Raw genomic sequence first — 23459 nt, forward strand, 5'->3', positions numbered from 1 at the left:
CAGTTATGTCAGTGAGCCTGTAAGCTTATTCTAACACTTACAATTCCCTTTCATTTGCAGTAACAATATTATCCTGCTTTTAGGGAATACTTTTAGGACTGTGAAAGAGCACTTTGGATTTTGCTCATTTTTGCATATGGTTTTAAGTTTGCCAGTTCTGTTCTCATTTGAACAGAGTGGAACTCCTGCTGACATTAAGAGGAATAGGTTTAAGATAAGACTGGGTGGTTTTTAAAAAGCATGCGATAGAATATATTTCCAAAATCTTATATTCTTTGCCCTTCTATTTACTGACTTTTTAAAAAATTGCCTTACATTTAGAAGACATATTGAAATATATATATAAAAATTATGCTAAATTCTGCTCTATAGTGCAATGCCTTATTTATCAGAGGTATTTCAATCTCATAAAATTGTTCTTAAAATCTGAAAAGAAAGATATGGAACAGCCTCTATTTCTGGAGCCTTTTATTTTTCTCAGCAGAGAGACTCAAACTAGTCTGCCTGATCTGTCTTCCATCTATCCTTCTTCCTCAATTCTAGCAAAGGCAAAATTTGACAAGTGGTGATACAGTTTCTCCAGACCTGTGTGTTGGGAGGTGTACTGTACTTATCTTGTATATGTCTTGCCAGGCTCCTCTGAGTGTAGTTAGATTGAAGGAATACTTCTAGCTGTTCTTTCTGTGCTCCTTGAGCACACAAAGCTGTGAGGGAGGTTCCAGCTTTGTAGTTGCACATGTCCTGAGTAATTACATAATCTTTCCTGGATAACTTTGGGAGCTAGTTCCTGATCACTGAGAATCATAATTTCTGTAAATTCACCTACCTTTTTATTCCTAGTATACCTGTTTTTAGCAAACACCTATTTTTTTTTCTTCTGGTTAATTTCGTTTTTTGTATTGACATGATAGCATAGAAATAGCACTGAGCTTCATTTTTTTTTTTTTCTTTGAGTCATGAGGTTTTTGGTTTTTTTTTTTAATGAACAGACCATAAATGGTAAATATATCTGTATGCTTAATGAAACAGGATCTTTCAACACTTGCTAACATGACCTGAATTCTATGCAAGTTAGTGCTGTATTTTTTTGTGTTCAGGACCAAGAAACGCATTGGCAGCAAGAACTCCAATGTGAAACTGCTGGTCTTTGATTTCAGTAGCTGAGTGTAAGGCAGTTGAAGGTTGATAGTGTAATATGTTTTTTTGACAGAGAGCGAAGGAGGATGTGTTGCAGAAGGAGGTGAGGGTGAAGATTCTCAAAGACAACATCAAGATGTTGGCCACCAAAGTGCCATCCAGTGGTCAGGACCTGGCGACTGAGTTGAATGTTGTGCTGGAGAACTACCAGCTACTGTGCAATCGGATCCGGGGGAAGTGCCACACTCTGGAGGTAAGAATGATAGCTCTCTGCCTAGGAATATCTGTTCAATTCCTTTATTGACAGTTTTGGTAAGGGTATCAAGTCTACCCTTAGTGAATTTGTGGATGACACCTAGTTGGGTGGAAGTATTGATCTGCTGGAAGCTAGGAAGGCTCTGCAGGGGAATCTAGACAGGCTAATTTGGTGGCTGAAGCCAAAGGTATGAGGTTCAACAAGACCCAGATACTGCCCTTGGGTCGCAACAACCCCATGTGGTGCTTCAGCCTGGGGAAAGAGTGTCTGGAAGATGTCCAGTGAAAAAAGGACCTGAGGGTGCTGATAGACACTCATGGAATGTGAGCCAGCAGTGTGCCCTGGTGGCTCTGAATGACATCTTGGTATGTGTTAGAAACAGTGTGGCCAGCAGGACTGGGGATTGTCCCTATATATGTGCTTGGTGTTGATGGGGCCACACCTTGAGTGCATTGTCCAGTTCTGGGCCTCTCACTCAAAGGAGAATATCGGGATGCTGAGAAGGGCAGCAAAGCCAGTTGGAAGGTCTGGAGGACAAGTGCTGTGAGGAGCTGGGAGTGTTGTTCAGTGTGGAGAAAAGGAGGCTGAGGGGTGATGTTATTGCTCTCTACAACTGCTTTATAGGAGAATATAGCCAGATGGGGTTTGACCTCTTCTCTGAGGCCAATGACAGGATATGAGGAAATGGCTTTAAGCTGTTCCAAAGGAGGTTTAGGTTGGGCATTGGCAAGAATTTCTTCACAGAAAGAACAAGTAAACATTAGAATGGGCTGCCCAGGGCGGTGGTGGAGTCACTTGTCCATGGAGGTGTTTAAGACAAGAGTGGATGTGGTATTAAGTGCCGTGGTCTTGTTGGCAATGTGATGTTTGGTCACAGGTTGGGCTGGATGATCTCTCAGATCATTTCCAGCTTAAGTGATTCTGTGATTCTGAAAAATGAGGGCAGGTGGCACAAGAGGGGAATGGAGAAAGACACTGAAAATGTCTGAATACAGTAGCACCAGCGTAAATGCATTTCAGTCCTTTCCAAGGTTACTTTCCCTGAGATGATGGCTTTGGAATCCACGAGACACCTTCTAACTTGGTTTTTATCATTGTATTTGATGCTTCTGCAAATAAATAATCTTGTTTCATAGTCCTGTTACTGATCTGTGTGTCTTCCAAAATGGCAAAAAGGAACTTGCCAGAAATTAAAGGTTGATATCCAATAATGATTAGAACACAAGATTACAGTTGGGGATAGGGGGTGTGTGTCCTGTCTTTCAAAGAGGAGTGGATGCATTTTGTTACATTCTTACATAGTTATATGAACCTTTATGTCAGTGGTAGTTTTGACAGGAGTTTAGAGACTCTTTTCTCTGTATCTCCCTTATAGAGCTGTGTGTTTTTCTATCGAGAACATACTGTACTGTGACATGTTTTTAAATATTTTCTACTGATCTCTTTTAGGTGATTTCTGAGACATGTGTCTTTAAGTTGTTCATAGGGTATATGAGCTATGTCTGGCATTCTAGGCTAATTTTTTTCTTTTCTGTTGCTCTTAGGAAGTGTGGTCCTGTTGGATTGAGCTGCTTCAGTATCTTGATTTAGAAACAGCTTGGCTAAACAATCTGGAAGAAAGAGTGCAAATGACAGGAAATTTGCCTGATAAATTGGATGCTGTCAATGATGCTCTTGAGGTATTATAATGATTCTATCAGATGAGTAATTTTTTTAGATAGCTCTGTTTAAAAAAAATGAAGTTCTGCACTTTAGTAGTATACTGAAATGTGCTGAATATTCTGGTTCTTCACATTAAATTAACATATTACTCTGAATTTGAAATGGGTATTTGTAAGATCCTCTGCCAAAAGTGGACTTCTGCTGTATGTGATAGCGCTGTACTTGGTACTGTGGCAAAATTGTATGCTTCCTCCTGACCTGTGTAAATTGGTTAATTCCTTCCAGGGCTATAATAGTATGAAATTATATGAGTAGGCAAAAAGTGCTGTGAAGTTTGATTATCTAAAGTAACATCACCTCTGTGCCATAGTGCCATTATGAATTAAACTGTGACTAATTTATGCTTTTAGAGCCCTCTCAAGACACTTGAAGTGTTAAACTTGTGTATACAATCAAGTTTCCAGCTCTGAAAATACAGTAATATTCAGTGTCTTGACCTTCAAAACTTTTTCTGATTAGTCCCTGGAGTCAGTCTTGCGTCACCCAGCTGATAATCGGACCCAGATTCGGGAGCTTGGGCAGACATTGATTGATGGAGGGATTCTTGATGACATCATCAGTGAAAAGCTGGAAGCTTTCAATGCCCGCTATGAGGAGTTGAGTCACTTGGTAAGAACTTGGGGTGAGGCTTGAAGTAGATTAGATTTTTCAGGTCAAGTTTGAAATGATTCTTGTTAGCTGGACTCAAAGATGACAGATTGCAATACAGGAAAAGAATAAATAGCGTCAGTGTTGTCAGCTGTTCTCAATTTGTAAAAATGTCTGAAGAGCAAGATGCTTTTGTTTTTCATGACACGAGTCAAGTTTTGTTTTGCAAGCTTGCACTGCAAGGATGCCCTGGTATTTTTCAGATAATTTTGACAAAAAGGCAGTTCCAAAATCAAGGAACAACTCAATATTAGCAACTTAAGTTTGCCTTGCTACTGCCGTAAATAGTGGTCATTTTCTCACTAACTGTAAAAATCAGGATTATGAGTGACATTTTTACTCTTAGAAATAGCTTGAAAGAAGTCATGCTGTAACAAAGAACAGAAGGAAAGCATTCTCATTACTCATTAGGTTGCCCTTTTCTCCCACTTTGGTGTAGAGTTTTACAGATTTAATAAGTAGAGGAAGACTAGCTGTATTTCAGGTAGCACGGGTTTCTAATTTGTGTTCTGTATCCTGCTAATACAGGCCACTGCCAAATTGTAGGATGGGAGTTGTTTTCAGTCACTTATGAAAAAATGTAATTATAGAGGGAATTTCAGTTCATCCTCTTTACAAGGAGCAAGATGAATGCAGTGCCCTCAGCTGGGGGGTTGTGTGCTAGTATTTAAGTTATCACTGACTACTGTTTTCCTGTTACAACAGTGTTGCCATATAAAAACTTGTTTGCCTTAGTAGCTGTAGCACTGACACCCTGGGCTTTTTACTTTCCACATCTGTGTGTGCACATGTACTGGTCTGTGATAATGGGGAATTTGTGTTCCAGTGCAGGTAGTGACACTTCAGATGCTGTTAAAGGAAGAGGCCATAAAGGGAAAAAATGGTGAACTTCCATTTTGGCAGTATAAACAAATTAGTTTGTTTTGAAAGGAAATATGAATATTAACATATCAAACAACATTGATCTGTGGTCTATTGCGACGTCCCTGTTTCCCATTGAATAGCTACTTTTTGAAATTGGTGTGTATTTAATGTAATACTTTCTGCCCAAGGTAGTAGGAGAGGTGTGCTTTTGCTCTCATATGTATCTAGCAGCAGAACTTTCCTTCTGTTCCACTGATTTTCAGTTACTGGTTCAGAAGCCACAGGAAGCTTCAAAAATTGCTGTTTCTAGGATTTTTTTTAGCCAGTCCTCTAGGTGCAGGGATTTTTTTGGTCTCTCCTACCTTGTTTTGAAGAAGTCTACTATAATTTGTATTGAATTACTGCTTCATCTTGTCTCACCTCTCTGTCCTGCTCAGGCGGTGAGCCGACAGATCACCTTGGAACAGCAGCTTCAGACCATGAGAGAAACCGACCACATGCTGCAGGTCTTGCAGGAAAGTTTAGGAGATCTGGATAGACAGCTGACATCTTACCTGACTGATAGGATAGATGCCTTTCAGATGCCCCAGGAGGCACAGGTATTTCTGTTTAGCTCTTCACTACGAAACTTTTGGAAATATTTGATGATAGTACTCAGTCTAGACTTAGTAATAAATTTTAGTCCTGTGCTGATGCGCTAGGTGTTATTTTTTGTCATCTGGAATGTTTTCTTTTTTTAAGAAGCTTGTATTCAATAACAGCAGCTTTCAATTTAGCAAACTGCCACCAAAGCCAAAATATTTAAAATAAACCTGGTGCTGTTTAAGTTTTGCAGAGTTGATTTACTTCTGGTGGGTGGTAAGAAAGCTTCCCTTCCTCTCTCTGCAAGCAATTTTGTAATGTATTTTTTTCCTGCTTCTGTGATATGGCAGAAAATTCAAGCTGAGATTGCAGCTCATGAATCCACCTTAGAGGAGCTGAAGAAAAGTGCTCGCTCTTTCCCTCCTGCCTCTCCTGAATGCAGGTCTCCCCGCGGTGGAACTCAGCTGGATGCTTTGCAGGTAAAGACATGAGTCACCCTTACACACTGCTGTGTCAGCCTGTAAATTGTTTGGTGCAGCCAGCTGAACCTCAGAAGAAAATAGCATGTGCTCTTATATGCTTTCATAAGGAAATAAACAGCCCTAGATGAATTGAACAAGGAAGCTTAAATTTCACAAATGTCATGGGATAAATGCTGAAAGTCAGCAAGTCTCTGTATATGAGTAGGATGGGTATTTTCAAAGCATATGATACAAAATTATCTCTCTTGCACCTCAGGCAGAGATTAGGAATAGGTGATGGCAACATTTTTTTTGCAAAGCCAAAATTTCATGATTTGTGGTAGCATGCTGGGTTACAATCTGTGGTGTGAGATGTTTTAAAGGTTATTTTTTTGAAGTAAAGGTACTAATTTAAAACAATCTTTCAACATAATATTCATTGAAACAGAGAAAGCTCCGTGAGGTATGTACAAAGTATCAGCTTTTCCAGAAACCGGCCAATTTTGAGCAGCGCATGTTAGATTGCAAGCGGGTGTTGGATGGTGTAAAAGCAGAACTTCATGTCTTGGATGTGAAGGATACTGACCCAGATGTAATTCAAGCTCACTTGGAGAAGTGCATGGTATGTATGCAATGTTCATGACTCATGCTTGGGGGTGTTTTTTTTTTTTTTTTTTGTGTAGTTCGTGTTGCTAAAACTCTCTCCTGAGGAAATTTTGCTTGAAGTCATCATGGAACATGGAAAGTGCTAACAGAGCATAGCTAAAAACCTCACATTCTTTTAGGACATAAAAGTAGTGGGCTGTTGATCATAGATACAGTGGAACAGCTGAGATTTTATAAACTCCCTTCCCTGGTTCATCCTTATGTTCTGGAGAAGCATCACAGTCATTAGTATTTGAACAAAGCAAACACTGTGCATAAGATGAAGTACAGATCACAATGTTAACCTTGGAGTAAACGCTGTTAAATTATCAATCTTATACATGTTTGAAAAGAAAAACTAAAATAAAATATAGAACATCAGGAGTTTGGAATCTTCTTGTCAGATATTGCTATTAATTCATAAATCAGAGTTGAAGTGCAATTTGAAGTTAAGGTCCTCAAACCAAGCAGAATCAGAAAACTTGCGCTACAAATTGATCCTCAATATATACATTTGTGCTTTTAGAAACTCTATAAGACCCTCAGTGAGGTGAAATTGGAAGTCGAAACTGTCATCAAGACAGGAAGGCAAATTGTACAGAAACAACAGACAGATAATCCCAAAGGGATGGATGAACAGCTGACAGCACTGAAATTTCTTTACAATGACTTGGGGGCACAGGTAAGAAAAATAAATGTATGGATATTTGTCAGCATGTAATTTCTCTTCTTTGTTGTTAGATGATGTTTTGAGTTTGATTCTAAAGCTGATAGTATGTAGGCTAGTTGCTGCATCCAGGAGCAATCAGTGGAGAGGTTAAAGGTTACACATACCTCCCTGGAGGAGAGGTAGCATTGAAGAAAGGAATGTTCACAGAGTTTTGATTGCCCTGGCAAAGCTGACCTACCATTCATTAAAGTCCTTCAAGATAATTTAGGTCAGATTGCCATGTGAGAAATGTGAGTTAATCTAAAGTTTTTTTGTTGTCATGATGGTTTTGAATTGTAGTCCATCTAAATGGTTGCTCTCAGTGTTAAATAAAAAAGGCAGGTAAACCTGTATTTCCCATTTACTTCATTCAATATTGCATAATTTTCTTAGTAGTTGAATATTTACTTATCCAAGAGAAGTGTTTAAAAATAGTTAAACCCTTACCAGGAAGGTAGGACTTTCTACCTAAATTAAGATGGCATCCCAAATGGATTTATGTCTGTTCAGTGCTCCATGAATTAAACTGGGAGTAAAGCATCAGATCAGTCTTGAAATATGTCAGAATGGGTCCTAGGAAATATTTTGTAGTTGTAAAGTTGAGAACATCCAGGAAGCTGTGGATTCTAGAAGGCATGTAGACAAGAGATTAGGAGAGGTGAGAAAGAGTTACTTGCAGTATAATGCTATGATTTTTCTTTCTGAACAGAGAACAGAGCACAATTTTTTGAAATGTCAATTGATTCTGACTATAGTGCTTGGAGTTCTTGGAGTGTTAAAATTTGACCAACTAATTGTGCAACTGGTGTGAAATAAAAATGATTTTACTGTGGCAAACATCAAATTTCATATTAATTTTACTTGTCTTTAGGAGCAGACTAGATTTTCAGTGAAACTTTTCTTTACAGCTTTCTGCTGGCAGGCCTTACAAATTGCTAAGAGGAATTGAATTTTACCTGTGTGAGTGACTGACTGGATTCTGTGGTCCTTTGAGTTTCAGCTTAAGGATCAAAATAAGTGATAAGCATCAGCTTGGTGATTGCTAGCTATAAATAAATTGGTATGCAAGTTTCTTTATTTCCTTTAGGTGTATCACAGTTGAAAATTATTTGCATATATTCGGTGTTGTATAGTAAGATACAGATGTTTATTAATTTCTCTTTTAGGGTCCTTCCTTAAAGCAGGACAGTTTTAAGATGCAAGGATTTTATACATTGAGGAGGATATTTTAGCTGGCTAGCATTTTGTGTTTGCTATATTTTAAAAGCTATTTTTTGTTTTCTCTCTTTCCTCTTCATTTTTTTGGTAGGTGACAGAAGGAAAACAAGACCTTGAGAAAGCAACCCAGCTGGCCCGCAGAATGAGGAAGGAGTCTGCCTCTCTGTCAGAGTGGCTGGCGACCACTGAAGCTGACCTTGTGCAGAAGTCCACTTCAGAGAGCTTGCTTTCTGATCTAGATTCAGAAATTGCCTGGGCTAAAGTAAGCATGCTTAATAAAAATTTCTAGAAAAAATTTCTGACGTTTTTGCCATACTACGTAGGAGGGGCTGTGAATTTAAATCCCTGTAACTTGTTCCTAAATCTCCCATGTCATGAAATTTTAGCAGAATCAGTAGTTCATGTTCAGTACCTTACTGAGTCTGATCTTTTCCATCTCAGGCCTCTTGTGTCAACCTTAAATGGCCAGTGAAGTATTTAAGATATTACTACATATTTGGTACTAATAGGTATTTAAGACTTACTGTATCTCTTACACATAGCAAATATAGTATTCATAAAATTATCAGCAAGTAAATTTGTGGACTGGATCAGATATTTTACTAGTAGAGCAAACTGAAAGTGCATTGAATGAAAAGTGTATTCAATGAAAAATTGGATTTGTAACATTTTATTGAAACAATTTTGTCTTCCAAATTGTGACTTTGCAAAATAAGAGGCTTCTATAATTCCTTATTTTCTTTCACTACAAGTTGAAGCTTTTAATTGAAACAGGCAAATGTGTTAGTTACCTTCTTCAGAGTAATTATATTTTCTTGCCCTGTAGAAATTTGGATATTACTAGGAGTTAGCAACAAGTGTCAGTTGATACAGTTCAGCAATACTGATCTTTTCAGTTTCTGCTTCCTGTCACCTTTTACTTGGGCAATGGTTCTGTCTGCAATCCTAAAACTTGAAAGCTCACCAAATTGCAAGCTCATCTAATATAATCTGTTGTCAAGCATTTCAATCAGGATTAGCAATTATTAGTGCTAGGATTTTGCTGTGGCAGTATCCCCCAGATTCCTCTCCAAACAATCTTTAGAATCCCAATTGGAAGTATACTTACCATATATTGTACACTGTTCAAATAGCGGCTCTTATGCTGCCCACCAGGAGGACAAGTCCTTTGTTTCATACAAAGTTGTCCTTTCTATTTAAAGTTTTCTAGAGGCAATTTTAAAATGTATGAACTTGAGTGTTTGTTTATGTTTCTAGGATAATAAGTTATGCTAAAATAATAAGTTACTTAATAGATATTATGTTCAACGAGCTCCAGACACTGACTGTGATTAAGTGCATTCTTCACCACACTGTACACTGACATCATAGAGCTTTCTAAGTAGGCAGATATGATCACTAATAATTGGTGATCTTGTATGGCAGGAGATCTGTTTTCCACATGGAAACAGTGTGCTGATATTCAAGAGATGACATATTGCTTAATTTGCATGTCAGTATGCATACTTTCAAAAAAGATGTGGTTTTTTTTTAGATTTAAAAAAACTGTTTAAAACAGATGACTTGGAAAAAAGGGTGGAGGTAAAGATACATAAGTTTATGTATCTTTTATGTAGATAATACAACATTAGGGATTCTATAATATGTAGTCACTGAATGGAACATCTTCAGTAATGAGTTGTGATGCTTCTCAAAAAAATATTTAGCATTGGCCTACTACATTTCTCATTGCTACCAACTGTATTAGTACTTTAATAGGAAAATATGTGGAGGAATCCAGAGTGTCTCTTGAAATTTTGTGCTTTACAAGGCAGAAAAAAATCTTTTAAAAATGGACATGCAGTGTAGTGTGATGCATTTGCTTTACTTACATAATGAAAGGAAATGGTGAAGGTGATCTAAGATAACAATGCAAGAGAGTCACAAAGTTATTCAGAACATTTACATGCATTGTGCCCTTGCTCTCTTAAAAAATGAGATCACTATCTGCAGAATGTGACTGCAAACAGAAGGCAATTACACTTGGTTTAATTATTTCCTCAAGTGAAGATCATCTACAATATATTTGTTTCCTGTGGAGGTAAAAATCTGCCTCTATTGTGTTTGGGAGCAGTGCAGTGTTAATGGCTGAACTTGTTTCAGAATGTGCTGAGAGAGCTGGAGAGGAGGAAGGCTGATCTGAAGAGCATCACAGAAAGTTGCACTGCACTCCAGTCTCTGGTGGAAGGGAGTGAGGCTGTCCTGGAGGAGAAGCTGTGTGTCCTCAATGCTGGCTGGAGCAGAGTTCGAACCTGGACCGAGGACTGGTGTGACACCTTGTTGGTAAGTTCCATGTGTGAGAAATGTTCAGGGTAGGCTCTCCTTCCACTTTGCAGTTGGAATTTTCACTTGTCTCACTTCACTGTAAAGTGAAGCTTTCATGATGCCTCATGGACTTAAAAGAATATAGAATGGTTTATGCTGTAGATGGAGAGGTAAGCCATGAGGTGATATATAGTAAGGAAGACGGAAAACTGGGCTGCAGCGTGTGCTGCTCTTTGTTCAGCCTGAATATTCAGCCTTTGTGCCAGCTCCAACAGTGGGTTTGTGTTAATAGATTTCCTTGATACCTGGATGATGGCTATTCAATGGACAGTGGAGAACTTCATAGTGGTGTTCAGCAAAGCACTTGTGACTCTGTCAGCCTATTGCTCTTTTGGACAGACCATAATTGCAAGTGTTTGAGTATGGCAACAGCATCTCTTTGGCTGGTTAAATGAAAGCCCAAGCATATAATGCACTTAAAGCTGCTAATTAAGCAAAATGGACATGAAACAGTCTACCAATGATGATAGTATCAGACTGATGGTTTTATATAAATAAGGTATCTTGGTGTTGTTTAGCTAGTGATGACAACCAACCCATATCAAGGACTTCTGAAGTTGCAAGTTGTAGGAACTTTTGTGTATAGGTGGTGAGCCCTCTGCCTCCTGTCCAGTGCCTGTTGCAGGTGATAGTGTTGGTTTTGCAATCTAATTCCATGTTGGGAGTAGTTGTGTAGTTTATCTTTGTGTAAATGCTGTTGGATGATCCATAATTAAGTACTTCCAGATTATGTTCATATCTGGTGACAAGTATTATCAGTGCTCTATATCAATATCAAGAGACTTACAGCTCCCTGTAGCAAAAGAACAATTAGACCTTACAAAGCATGATTCTAGGCCTTCTTTCTTTTCTCTCTTCCCTTTGTTTAGGTATTCTAAAAGAGCAGAACTTGCCTATCTTTTTGTTTTAGTGAAAGGCTTAAACAGATTTTTATTTCTCTGAATCTGATACACAAAATAATGTGACATCTGTCTGTTGCACCTAATGTTGCAATTTCAGACTGCATGTGGAAGCAGACCTAATTAACATGTCTACAATTTTGCAACTCTTCTGAAGAGGAAGAAATATTTTAATGTAATCAGTAAGATATAAAAACTTGATTGCTATAATTTGTAAGTGTGGCATGATCCCTTTCCAATTAAAAAACTCCTAAACCAACACACACTGCATACTGTTGTACCTGCTTGTGCTGATAGAAAAAATTGTGGAGTTTCTGGTTGACTGAGTTATAATGATCTGGCTGTAATACATTATCTATCTTTAGTTGTACAAACTACCTCAGCTACTTTTTTTCCCTTTCTGTGAATTAGAAATTATATTACCAAAGGGTCTAGAATGGAAATTGAATTTTTAAAAATACTATTGAAGATGAAAGGTGCAATCTAATTTTCAGTGTTTCATTCTGAAGTGTGTCCATAACAATATGTTACTGGTCTCCTTTCTATCATAAGATTTTGGCATTGTTGAATTATTTGATGTTTTTTTGAGTTTGTTGGAGTTTTTGGTTTTTTTATTTTTTTTTTGTTTGTTTTTAAGATTTTTAGAAGTTTCTTTTATTCATACATTTTTTTCATCTTTTTCCAGAATCATCAGGGCCAGCTGGAAATATTTGATGAAAATGTTGCCCACATAAGTACTTGGTTGTATCAGGCTGAAGCTTTACTGGATGAAATTGAGAAAAAGCCAGCTAGCCAAAAGGAGGAAACTGTGAAGGTGGGAAATGTTGTGTTCATGGATTCTGAATGATGTCAAATTTGCTTCCTGTTTGTTTTTAGGTGTCTCTCTCCTTTCCTAAGAGATAACCACTTTAATTTTCTATCACTTTTCAGCGTTTAACATCTGAATTGGATGATGTCAGTCTCCGAGTGGACAATGTGCGTGACCAGGCTGTCATCTTAATGAACGGGCGGGGCGTGTCGTGCCGGGAGCTTGTGGAGCCCAAACTGGCAGAACTCAACCGGAACTTTGAGAAGGTCTCTCAGCACATCAAAAGTGCCAAGGTGAGGATGAGCGAGCCCCAGAACATGCTTGGGAGGTCTGTGCCAAGAAGATGGCAGCTGGCTGTAGTGGATAATAGATCATGTTTAATAGAACAGCACTTTGCTGCTTTTTGAGCTCTCTTTTAAGTGTAGGTATTTACATAAGAAAAATAGACTGATTTTTAGACCAGCTGCATTTTTTACCTGAATAGCAGGTGATGACTTGTGTTTCATGGGAAAATTTGCAAACAGCTGTTCAGAAAATTTAAATATAGCAGTATGTATTTGTGAGCTACAAAACAATACCAGAAGCTAAGGTGACTGAAGATTTTTCTTTTTTTTTTTTTTTTTTTTGAGAACAAAATACTCAGATTGAAGGTAGAAACTTGGTCATAACTACCAACTGTGTTCAAGCTCTCATATCAAGCAACTCTTACAATTTTGGTTTATACTGTTATCTCATAGTCCTGCAAACTCATACATCTGTTTATGGGGGATTTTATGCAACAGCTGAGACTAAATTTTCAGCCTGACCAAGGTTTTATTTTGCTTTGCAGATGCTTGTTGGACAAGAACGACTTCCTGTCATGTCAGAGCCCCGTGAAACTAGAGTGGCTTTGCTAGACCTGGACCAATTTGAAAGGGACATACAGAATATGTTAAAAGTTGTGGAAAAGCATCTGGAGTTAAGTGGGGAAGATGACAAGGTTTGTGAGCAATGGAACAAGTAAATAATTGAATAAATTGCTTTCAGTTTTGTCCCCACGTTGCGTTTCTCCAGACTTTGAGGGGGAATTCTGAGAAAATGTTAAGGGTAGAAAAGGAAGTATGAGGTTGTTAGATACCCTGCTCAATTTTCCAATTCTTTTCCCATAGCTGTTGTCTCTTGGCTGTTGTGCTGAGAGTAACTAATCATACTTGAGTTGGTATTTTCATCACAATTTTATAGAGTACAGGTAGTGAACTCTGACTTTGGTTCCATCTATCTCCTACTCAAAGTAGCCCTTTGTAAGGAATCCTTCCTGTATTTGAATGATGTTTGAATGAGGTCCAGATTTAAACTGGTACAATAAAATGAATCACAGTGCTTAGGCCAGGTGGGAGGATTCTTATGAGGTAAAGTGCAAGTAAGAGTTTTGTAATGTGGCTCTATGTTGGAAGTCCAAATAAAAGCTTTGAACAAAACTTGTCTTCTTGACTCTAATCTAGACTCTCTGCTATTCACCCATATAAAACTGCCATAGTTTTGTTAGCACCTTGTCCGCTATAGCCTTGTTGGCTACAAAATCAGGTAAATTCCTGTCAGGCCACTCTATTTGCCTTCCTTTTAAGCAACTCAGATACTATAAACTGAGCTGGAAAGCTGGATGTAAGTCAATGGAAAATGCCATGTGTATTACAGAATGCAAATTTTAAAAGATTTCTATAGAAGGGCCTATTGTTAGAGAACATAGCCTTCCTTTTAAACTGTTTTTTATATTTATTGAATTTTTGTTTTTGTGCTGTTGTGTGCTGAGCTTGCTTATCAAGGTATGTCTAGAATAGAAATGGAGCTAAAGTCATAATACCCTATTGATGTGACTGCATAGTGCTGGCTCATTAAGTTTCTTTCAGCACATCTCTTTATAAAGTTTATGGAATGAGAAAGTTGGATTTTATAATTTCGTAGCTGTAGAGGAGAATGTCTGCTTGAATTTGTTTGGCTGCCATTTGGATAATGAAACAAAAGTTTGATACAATTGCTGTAAATATCTGAGCAGCTGTGTTTAAAATTAATTTCTGTAGATAATAGAGATTTGTTTAATTTTAGCTGGATCAAGAAAGAGCTCAGATTGAAGAAGTTTTACAGCGAGGAGGGCAGTTGCTCCAGCAGCCTATGGAGGACCATAGGAGAGAGAAGTTCCGCCTACAGTTGTTGCTTCTGCAGAAAAAGTACAACAGTGTGCAGGTACATTTATGATAGTTACTACAGCTCATTTATCAATTTTCCCTTTGGTATCTCACAGTCATATTTTATAATTTGACTCCTTTAGCATATGTTATTCTCTGGGGGAGAGTTAAATGTATGTGGATACCAATCTGAGTCTCTGAATCTTTGTAATTCCAAAATATGAATTTTCTCATTTGTAGGTTTGGGTGGAGTGGCCTTGATTTTCGAAGTCTGTTTCACAGAGGGCTACCCTATGTATTTTCCCAGATAGGTGCATTGGACTGGGCATTTGCTTCATCTGTCTTTGCAGTGGTTTGTCTCTTCCACCAGGCTGTGTGAAGAGTGACCATGTATACACATACATACACAAACATACTGACCTCTCAGGATAAGCCCTTTGTGTGATCAGCCTGTTCCCAAATCCCCCTTCCTCCCTATAGAGGGTATTAGCAGTAGCTGCAGACTGCAGCATTCTGTGATGCTTGCATACACAAGCTGTGTTAAAAATGGTTCTCTCTGTAACAGAGATGCTCCTTTTAGCTCACCTGTTTGAACCACGCCAGAGTTGGCAAGATGAGGTCTGGCTCAAAGGTGCAGGGCAAGACCCTCAGGCTGGCTTTCATTATATGTCTATGCAGATAAAGAGAATATAGCTATTGCAAAAATAAATTAGTACTATTGCATATTTTGGAATTTGCTCCTTCAGATGAATCCCTCAAGTATTTTTGTTTTTCAAATAAGTAAGACCTATTCTGTTCACTACTTCCCTCTTTTTATACCGTATTTTCCTAATACACTGGATTGTAGGAGTGCAGGCCATTTCAAAGGAGGCAGGCCATGGAACTCTCTCCAGTGTTTTCCCAGTATAAGAAGGAACATGATAGTCTAATGAAGTGGCTGAATGAGGCTGAGGATCGTCTGTCAGGGCTGCAAGGTGTGGAGGATGAACAAAAACTAAAGGTAAATGAGGCTTCTGTTTCTTAGAGCAAACAGTAAATGGTGTGTATGAACTTTGGAGATTCATACACTAGCGTTTAAACTAGTGTAGTGATCTTTGGACACCTAGGTGTAAAGAATTATAGCATTCTTAGGAAATTATCAGCATATGCTAATTTGGGATTTCTACATAGTCACCATAGGTCCAAAAGATCTCGTTCTTCAGGCCCAAATCTCAGACCGTGATCTAGGCAGTGGACTTGATTCAGGATGGTTTGTCTTGCTGGTCTGATCTAATCACTTTGGTGCAGGTATGGTAAAAGCCTTGTCTGAGGCTTAAATCCTGTGCTTCTGCATCCTGTGGTCAGGGTATTGTAACTACTCTGCTGTCTTTTCCGGCCTCAAGTGCTTAGAGAGGGATAACTGCCATCATGTAATGGATATTACTGTACACAATATTAATAAAACAGACAAAGGTTGAAGTATTTCTAATAATATGTGTGTGGGTCTTGACAAACAATTTTGCAACTGATATGATGTCAGGGTCTGATGGAACTTGATGCCCAGAAAGTTGTATGTCTTAATCATTGAGGGTACGGTTATTTTTTTTGATTGCTATTTTGTGGCTTTGTGGATATCTCTCTTTTTTTTTTTATTTTTTTTATTTTTTTTATTTTTTTTTTTTCCCCTCCATCCTTAAAAACACTTTGTCTTTTTGTGGTAATTACATTAATATTTTAGCGAAGAGTCTCGTGAAGGAGTAATTTCTTGAACAAGCTTGAGGGCTATGTCATCTGTCAAGGACTTTTCAATTTCTGCATATAAAGCTTCATAATTAACTTCTATCAATCTTTTTGACTGCTCTGTAACTTTTTAACCCAGAACCAATAAACTTGGAGGCAGGGGTGACGTGCTCTGGCTCCCTGTGAGACTTGCACCACAAATCATAATGTGGTGCTCTTTGTTCATGGCTGGTGCAGCATGGCTTCAGCAGCCTGTGATAATGGTCTGCTGTCCTTTGTCACAACTTGTAGATCTGCTGCTCTTTAGAAAGACTGTTTCACATTATAAGGCTCCCATATATAGCTGGGCAGCAAAGAGGGCCCAGGGTCTGTAGGGCAGTCTGACATCTGACTGCTCTGTTGGGTCTCCAGCAGTCCCTTCTGGTGACATAAGCTCCATGGGACCTGACTGATGCCATAGAATGTTTTTGAAGGGAATGGGGGATCCAGGTGTACTTAAGATAAAACAACATTATTCATTTTTTTGTTTGACCATCATACACTTTGAATGAATCAATTACCAGAAGAAATGGAAAAATGGTGGACCTGCATGGCTCTTTGCTAATGGGAGCAGTCCAGTCATGCTCAGATGGGTCTTCCTTGGCACTGTTGGTCTCACTGCAGCTTGATTGATCCTCTCTAAGGAAGATACTGTTTTTCCTTTAAAGCCCTTTTCTTAAAGGGATTACTGCACCTAATCCCTGTTGTTGCTAGATCCACTCCTGGATAAGTGTATCTGGTTGCTGCACGCAGGATGTCATGTCACTGTGGGTTACTGTAGCAATTACAGTAGACTGTTGATGGAGAAACATTTGCTCAGGTCAGCTCCATGTCAGAAAGGGACCACAGCAGTTTTTGTTACTGGTGTGAAACTTGGAAATTCAAACTGCTGCTTTTGCTTCATATGCTTGTGCCTCTGGATTTCTGATATTTGAGTGCTAAGGCAACTTTGCTTAAGTGGCCTTATTTTACTTTTATGACTTATTCTTTTCATTGACTCTAGTAATCAATCTTGATCACTAAAATGATGTGAGACTATAACTAAAGGGAGAAAGTATCTTCCCAAATATCATAATCATTTTAGATAATCACTTTTGCTCCAGAATTTTCTTGGAGCCACCAGATGTAAAAATTGCAGTGCTTGCTGCTCATTGCAGCTTAGGACTGAGAAGTGCTAAATGAATTCTTAACCTGCTGGTGTGCAGGTGGCTTGAGCCCTCACCTTGACCTTCCTTCCTTTCCTTGATGTAAGGAAACTGTAGTGAGCAGAGAAACTGCTATTTGATGTGAACAAAATGGGGAGGGAAAGGAAGATTTCAGCTGCTGAGCTGGGGAGTAGATTTCAATTGAGCTTTTATGTAATACATTATTTATGTTTTTGTAAGCGAGTGTGGAGGAGAGGACTTATTTATGAAGGCCATATCTATATATTGATTTGCTGGAAGTAGCTGGATCATAAATATTCCTCATCATCTATGCTTCTAGGGATTATGGAGTTAAAATGTCTCTGAAATATTGGTAACCCATCTGCACAGTAGGTACTTTTGTGTAAGTCTTGTTTTGCCACAGATCCATTAGCAAGAAAAGCCTGCACTGAAAGTTTGCATCTCCTAGAGGTTCTTTTTTTCTAACAATGCTTTAATATTTATTTAAATTGGGTTATTCTGCCTTTGTTCAAAATGAGGGAAATGAAAAAATGAAACCTTAAATTGTAGAGGTAATTAGTTGTGTGAATTCGTGAGAGATTTTTCCAGGTTTTAGGAAGTTGTTTTGAAGTGAAAATGGCAATTTTACAGATGGTAAGTAAACATGCAGTTGCAGGCACAGTGCATTTTTTTCTATAGCAGAAGTAAACATCATCTTAAAGGCTCTTGAAGTGATATTTCTGTAGTAAAGAAAACTTACTTGTTTTTTCTAGTACACTTTTTATAGGAAAAGTTCTGGATTCCTTAAATATGAGCAATTGTTTGCTGATTGCATTAATTAAATGGACACGAGACTTGGGAAGTCCTTTTTTAGAAAACTGGTTCTGAAAAATCTTAAGATTTAAAATCTGGCTTGTATAGTTAAACACCCAAGGAGGTAAATGTTTAATTTTATGTCAATGTCTAGGGCAGTATTTTCCAAAATCCTCTTGGAAGCAACTCAGATGATCTTCTTGAGTTGAATAATTGGTAGATTTTGTTTCAAAATATATTTAACTATATAAGAGGAGAAGGGGAAAAACATATGAAACTGAATTCTGAATTGCATGTTAAACTGTATGCCGAGTATAGGAGGAAATAAATTTTTATTTGACCTCCAAATTACAAGCATTTTTAGTAGTTCTTATTCAGTGGACTTATTCATTGAATGTTCAGTAATAACTGAGTATTCTCTTCATTCCCTCAATCCTTTGTTTTTTGCTAGTATTTAAAGAGATAGCAGATTTATTAAGCACACTCTATGAACACTGAAATTAAAGTAGAAAAGGACCATTAAGTCATTCAGTCAGATTTTCTCTTAAATAACCTTAGATTTACTTTTTTTTGTGTGTATACTTAAGAAAAATTTTGGAGGACTGAAGCACTGCTCCTATAATGACAGACTTAGAGGGGTCATTTAACCTGGAGAAGACGACTCTAGGGAGATTCTTATAGTCTCTTCTCAGTACCTACAGGAAAACTGGAGGAGACTTTTTACAAAGGCATGGAGGAATATAACAAGGGGCCAATGGCTTTAATCTGTAAGAGAAAGGTTAAGATGAGACATTAGGAAGGAATTCTTCACTGAGAGGGTGGTGAGGCACTGCAACAGGTTGCCCAGAGAAGCTGTGGATTCTGTATACCTGGAAATGTTCTAATATAGGTTTGATGAGGCTTTGGGCAACCTGATGTAGTGGAAGTTGTCCCTGCCTATGGCAGGGCTGTTGGAATAAGATGATCTTTAAGATCCCTTTCCAATCTAAACCATTCTGATTCTGCGAAAAGAGCTTGCTTTTACCTGAGTTTTTGTTTTTGGATTTTTTTCCCCTTAATTAAAAAAACCAAAAGAGCAAAGCAACCAAAACCAGCTTCTGTGATATTTGGGTATTTGTCAGGTAACTCTGAGAGAATTACATAAAACTCCTCTAGTTTTTAGCATACTGTGCTGCATTTTAGAAGCTTCCAGTGTGCAATGCAAGGTAGAGAACAGCTGAACAATTAAAACTCTGCTGTACTAAAGCACTAATGTGTTTATAGCACTTACATATGTTCACCTTTAAGAATGAGGGTTTTGGGAGGAGGAAACATTATCTCAGTGATGGGAGGCAGCTGGAGGAGGTTATCAAGGAGGCATACTCTGGAGGACCAGCATCAGGTAGAATTCTCTGCTTAGCAGAAGAGGGCAATCTGGTATAGGATAGTGTTACTGGGAAAGCAGAAAGTTTCAGAACGTGTCAATGCACAAGTACAGAGCAAGTTTGCTGTGTGCCAACACATGCTGTTCTAAATCTTGTGCAAGATTTTCTATTGAGAGACAAAGCAGTGTGTGGGAATTAGTAAAGCCCAGTGACCTATTCATGTGGGTGAAGTCTTGGAAGTCTTGTCACCTGTGTGAGAATGGGATTTTTGGAATGATTGGGAGTTAGAGAAAACACCTTGTGAAAATGTTGATAATGCTGTGCTGTAGAAGGCATCCTGGTGTTTGTTCTTACATGTGTTTTATATTGTTAGGGAAAACATACTTTGAGTTGCACAGACTGTCTGGTTTCTTAGGAACTGAGGTCCTCTCCTTCCACAGGAAATTGTACCACTCTCTAAGCCTTGGGCTTTTGCTCCAAATTCATTGTTGGATGCTGATAAAATATATGCAGAGCCTCAAGAAACTGCATTTGGGGAGCATTGGGGACTAAGATGTTGGATTTGTAGCTAAAGCATATGGAGTAAGCCTTGTTTTAAACTGTGGTACTTGCTTGCTGTACAGAACCAAAAGCAGCACTGAGTAGTTTGTGATGCTTTTCTGTAGTTCTTGTTTTTAGTAGACTTCCACTGGTATGCTCTTGCATCCTGTTTATGTGGTGTGCAATGAATGACTGAGCAAATCATATTAAGTGGCAAAGGTCTTGTGGAAACAAAGACCTGTGTGGCTGTGTTGCCAGTTTCAGAACAGGAGACTGTCTACTTTACAAAGCAAAAAAACCCAAACTAACACAAACCAAAGAAAATCCTTAGGAACATTTAGTGTATGTGAAGCCCTGAATGGTAAATATGTGAACATATCTTTTCTGCTGCAGTCCTTGCTTCATTTGCAGTACATGTGCTGGTTATGTTATGGTCCAGTTAATCTGAGTGACATATTTGAAATTCTCAGAAATATGTGAAGGAGGAAGATAGACAGGTGTTTGCAAGCCACTTGGTTAGTGGGGCTTTAATATTTTATTAGTTGTCAGCTGTGCTAGAGATTTTCATGTGTGCACCCAGCCCAGAGAAATTGCAAAGTAAAATTCACTGTCTGAAATTGCTATGAATATACATTTATTCTTCACTTCACACTTAAGGGTGTTCTTAGCTGTTAGTAAATCCCACAGTTCTGTGCCTCTGTCTTGCTTGACTCATTCACCAAGTGTGATGTTGATTTAAAATTGCTTGAGTTCTTCAATATTGGGAAGTAGGCTTTCTTATTGTGTGATGATTTTAAAGAGCTATGCTGTTTTCAGACATGGGAACAGAATCCTGTTTGGCAAGAAATGTTTTCTGCTAAAAACTCCTGTCAGTCTGCTTCACCTGCCTCTGCTAATTTTTTGCCAGGCATGGCAGAGGGAGAGCTTCCTGTACCAATCTTCCCAATGTTTCAGATCCAGCCCACCATTTATGAACCAAGAAAATGCTGCATTAAATTACTGTTCTTACTTTCTTATCTGCTAACATGGTACTTGGCTGGATAGCCTAGTCTTGCAGCCAGAGAAGAAAACAATTGCCAAGCTCTGGAGGAGTTACTGTCTTTTATTGCTGTAAAATATTGGAGTTCTGGTGGAGCACTAATTTATTTTTTAAAAATGGTTAGAAAATGTGCTTTGGGATACTTATTGAAAAGAATATGGATGTGAAATTGTGTTCCAGTAAATTGGTATCTTGGTGACGAAGGAAGCAGAGTGGATTGTAACACTAGATACAGGGTGAATCAAAAAGTGTTATTTCTGGAAAGATAAGGATCAAGTTAAGAGAAACCGTGGCACCCTCCCTATTGCTTGGAGTTGTAATCAAGAATAATACAGAGTCATTTTGAGGCATGATATCTACTGTTTTCTAACTTGTAAAATAAATGAACTGTCCTGTGCAGGACTTGAAGCTTTATGAATTTATATAATCTTGCTAGAAAACCCTTTGTTTTCTCTTCAAATATAGAAAAGTAATTATTCTGAATATAATCTATTGATTTAGAGTTTCATAAACTTGATTGTTGTTTGAAATATTAAATGAATTTTCATGTTTTTAGGCAATCCCTGTCCAGCAGAGGTTAAAAGGCCAATTTGCTACAGGAGTTAGGACCTTGCCTTTCTCAGCTGAGTACCTGGTTGAAATCAACAAAGTTTTGCTGGCCATGGCTGATGTTGAACTGCTGCTGAATACACCAGAGCTGAATACTGGCATCTATGAGGATTTTTCAGCTCAGGAAGATTCACTGAAGGTACTGCATGCCGAAGCATTGTATTCAGAGTGAAGAAGGGAAACAGCAGAACAAAGGCCACCACCTTTACAACTATATTGCTGTATTTATGGTTTTGCATGGTATATACAGGACCAATATGCACTGAAAACTAAAAAATGACAGTTCTGTTGGCTGATTTTTTCCATGCATAATCTTGATACAAAATGTAGCAGCATGAAAACTGGATAGGAGGTTGAGGGAGCACGGTTTAATTTGTTGTAGACACTTGTATTTTTCATCATAGTCTACATAAGACTTACAGAAGTGCTAAAGCCAGTCTCCTTACATTCCTCCTTGACAGCCTTAATACAGCTGCTGTTCTTAGGTCAGGTGAAAAGTTGCTCAAATAGGAGCAGGAGAAAGGGTGATTCTTGACTTTTTAAGAAGCTGTATGAGGCCACAAGATGATGGTACCTGTTCTGAGGAGCAAAACAGCAATATTCTTTCAGTTTTAAGCTGCCTCTTATTGTCAGCCATTGGATTTGCCTGTGTGATTAACAGTGAGGAAATAGTTAAGGACCTTGTCTCTTTCAAAAGGAGATGAAGAAATTAGGCTGGAAGATACTGAATCCTGCTGTCAAATATGAGCTGAATATGGAGAAGTCACTTCTAAGTTAATTCTTAGCATACAAAAGAGTGTGAATCAGATTCCCTTAGAAAACATCCATTGGAGTTGGGAATTACAGATGGCATGGTGCAGTGTAGATGTGCCTCTCTGGACTGGGAATCATAGCAGGGTCCATGTGTCATATCTGAGGTGTAGCTGGGCTTTACCTCTCACCAAGAGCTAGATTAGCTTTTTCTGCAGCTGCTGTGTAGGTCCTTTAAAAGCTTTTCAGAATTCCAGTCCATTTTTCTGACATGCTATTCTTTCTGCTGTGTACATGCTTCCATTTCTCGTGTTTGGTTTTTTTTACCTATTTTATAAAAGCAAATATGGGAATGGTCCCAGCCTTTGACAAAGGGGATAGCCTTTATTTGTTAATGAAGTTCTCTTATTCCTGCTCACTCTACTTCTGTGCTGCCTTGAATAAAGAGTGTTTATGTTAAGATGGGTTTAAAATTTGGTGCATTCTTTTTGATGCAGGTATCTCATCTGATTTTGAAGTTTTGGTATATTCTAAGGATGTTTTCAGAAAAAGTAAATAGCAGAACATAGAATTTTTAGAAGCATTACTGTTTTAAATTCAAAAAGATAAGTAAATTCCACTGTCTGCATGGACTGTTTGTCTTCCAAATACCCAGGCAGTCTTAGGACAGTATCTGGTTTAAAGGAATTTTCACATCATAGTTCAATGGTATTTGAAATTGATTACTTTAACTTTGTCATTTAAATCTAAAACCTTTATGCAGCCTTAGGCTTTTGCAGTTCTGGGCATATGGGAGGTTACATAAAGCATGATGAAGTTGCATTTTGTAATCCGTATTTTTACATGGGGAAGAAGTATTAGCAGTGTCATCATGGCATGGGCAGATTTGTTTAATAATGAAGATACTGTTTTGAGAAATACGGTGTGCCCCTTTACATTAGAACAAATTTGATATACATGAAATAT

At 38.2% G+C, this 23459-nt stretch overlaps 1 protein-coding gene across 5 annotated transcripts in view; it reads left to right on the plus strand.

Annotated features, from left to right (window-relative positions):
• Positions 1-23459, plus strand: part of UTRN (utrophin) — a 334555-nt gene that overhangs the window by 109671 nt on the left and 201425 nt on the right. For 3 of the 5 annotated variants that reach the window (XM_079299176.1, XM_079299174.1, XM_079299175.1), the window contains 15 exons: positions 1211-1390; positions 2938-3072; positions 3575-3724; positions 5065-5226; positions 5560-5688; positions 6119-6292; positions 6842-6997; positions 8334-8504; positions 10385-10564; positions 12191-12319; positions 12436-12606; positions 13143-13292; positions 14396-14533; positions 15323-15475; positions 21691-21882. In XM_079299176.1, coding sequence (XP_079155302.1) covers positions 1211-1390; positions 2938-3072; positions 3575-3724; positions 5065-5226; positions 5560-5688; positions 6119-6292; positions 6842-6997; positions 8334-8504; positions 10385-10564; positions 12191-12319; positions 12436-12606; positions 13143-13292; positions 14396-14533; positions 15323-15475; positions 21691-21882 — 2370 coding nt within the window. The remainder of the gene's footprint in view (positions 1-1210; positions 1391-2937; positions 3073-3574; positions 3725-5064; positions 5227-5559; positions 5689-6118; positions 6293-6841; positions 6998-8333; positions 8505-10384; positions 10565-12190; positions 12320-12435; positions 12607-13142; positions 13293-14395; positions 14534-15322; positions 15476-21690; positions 21883-23459) is intronic. The other 2 variants (XM_079299179.1, XM_079299177.1) reach the window with 1 other exon arrangement.

This window comes from Erithacus rubecula (assembly GCF_903797595.1).
Source record: "Erithacus rubecula genome assembly, chromosome: 2".
In the NCBI taxonomy this organism is placed as follows: domain Eukaryota; kingdom Metazoa; phylum Chordata; class Aves; order Passeriformes; family Muscicapidae; genus Erithacus; species Erithacus rubecula.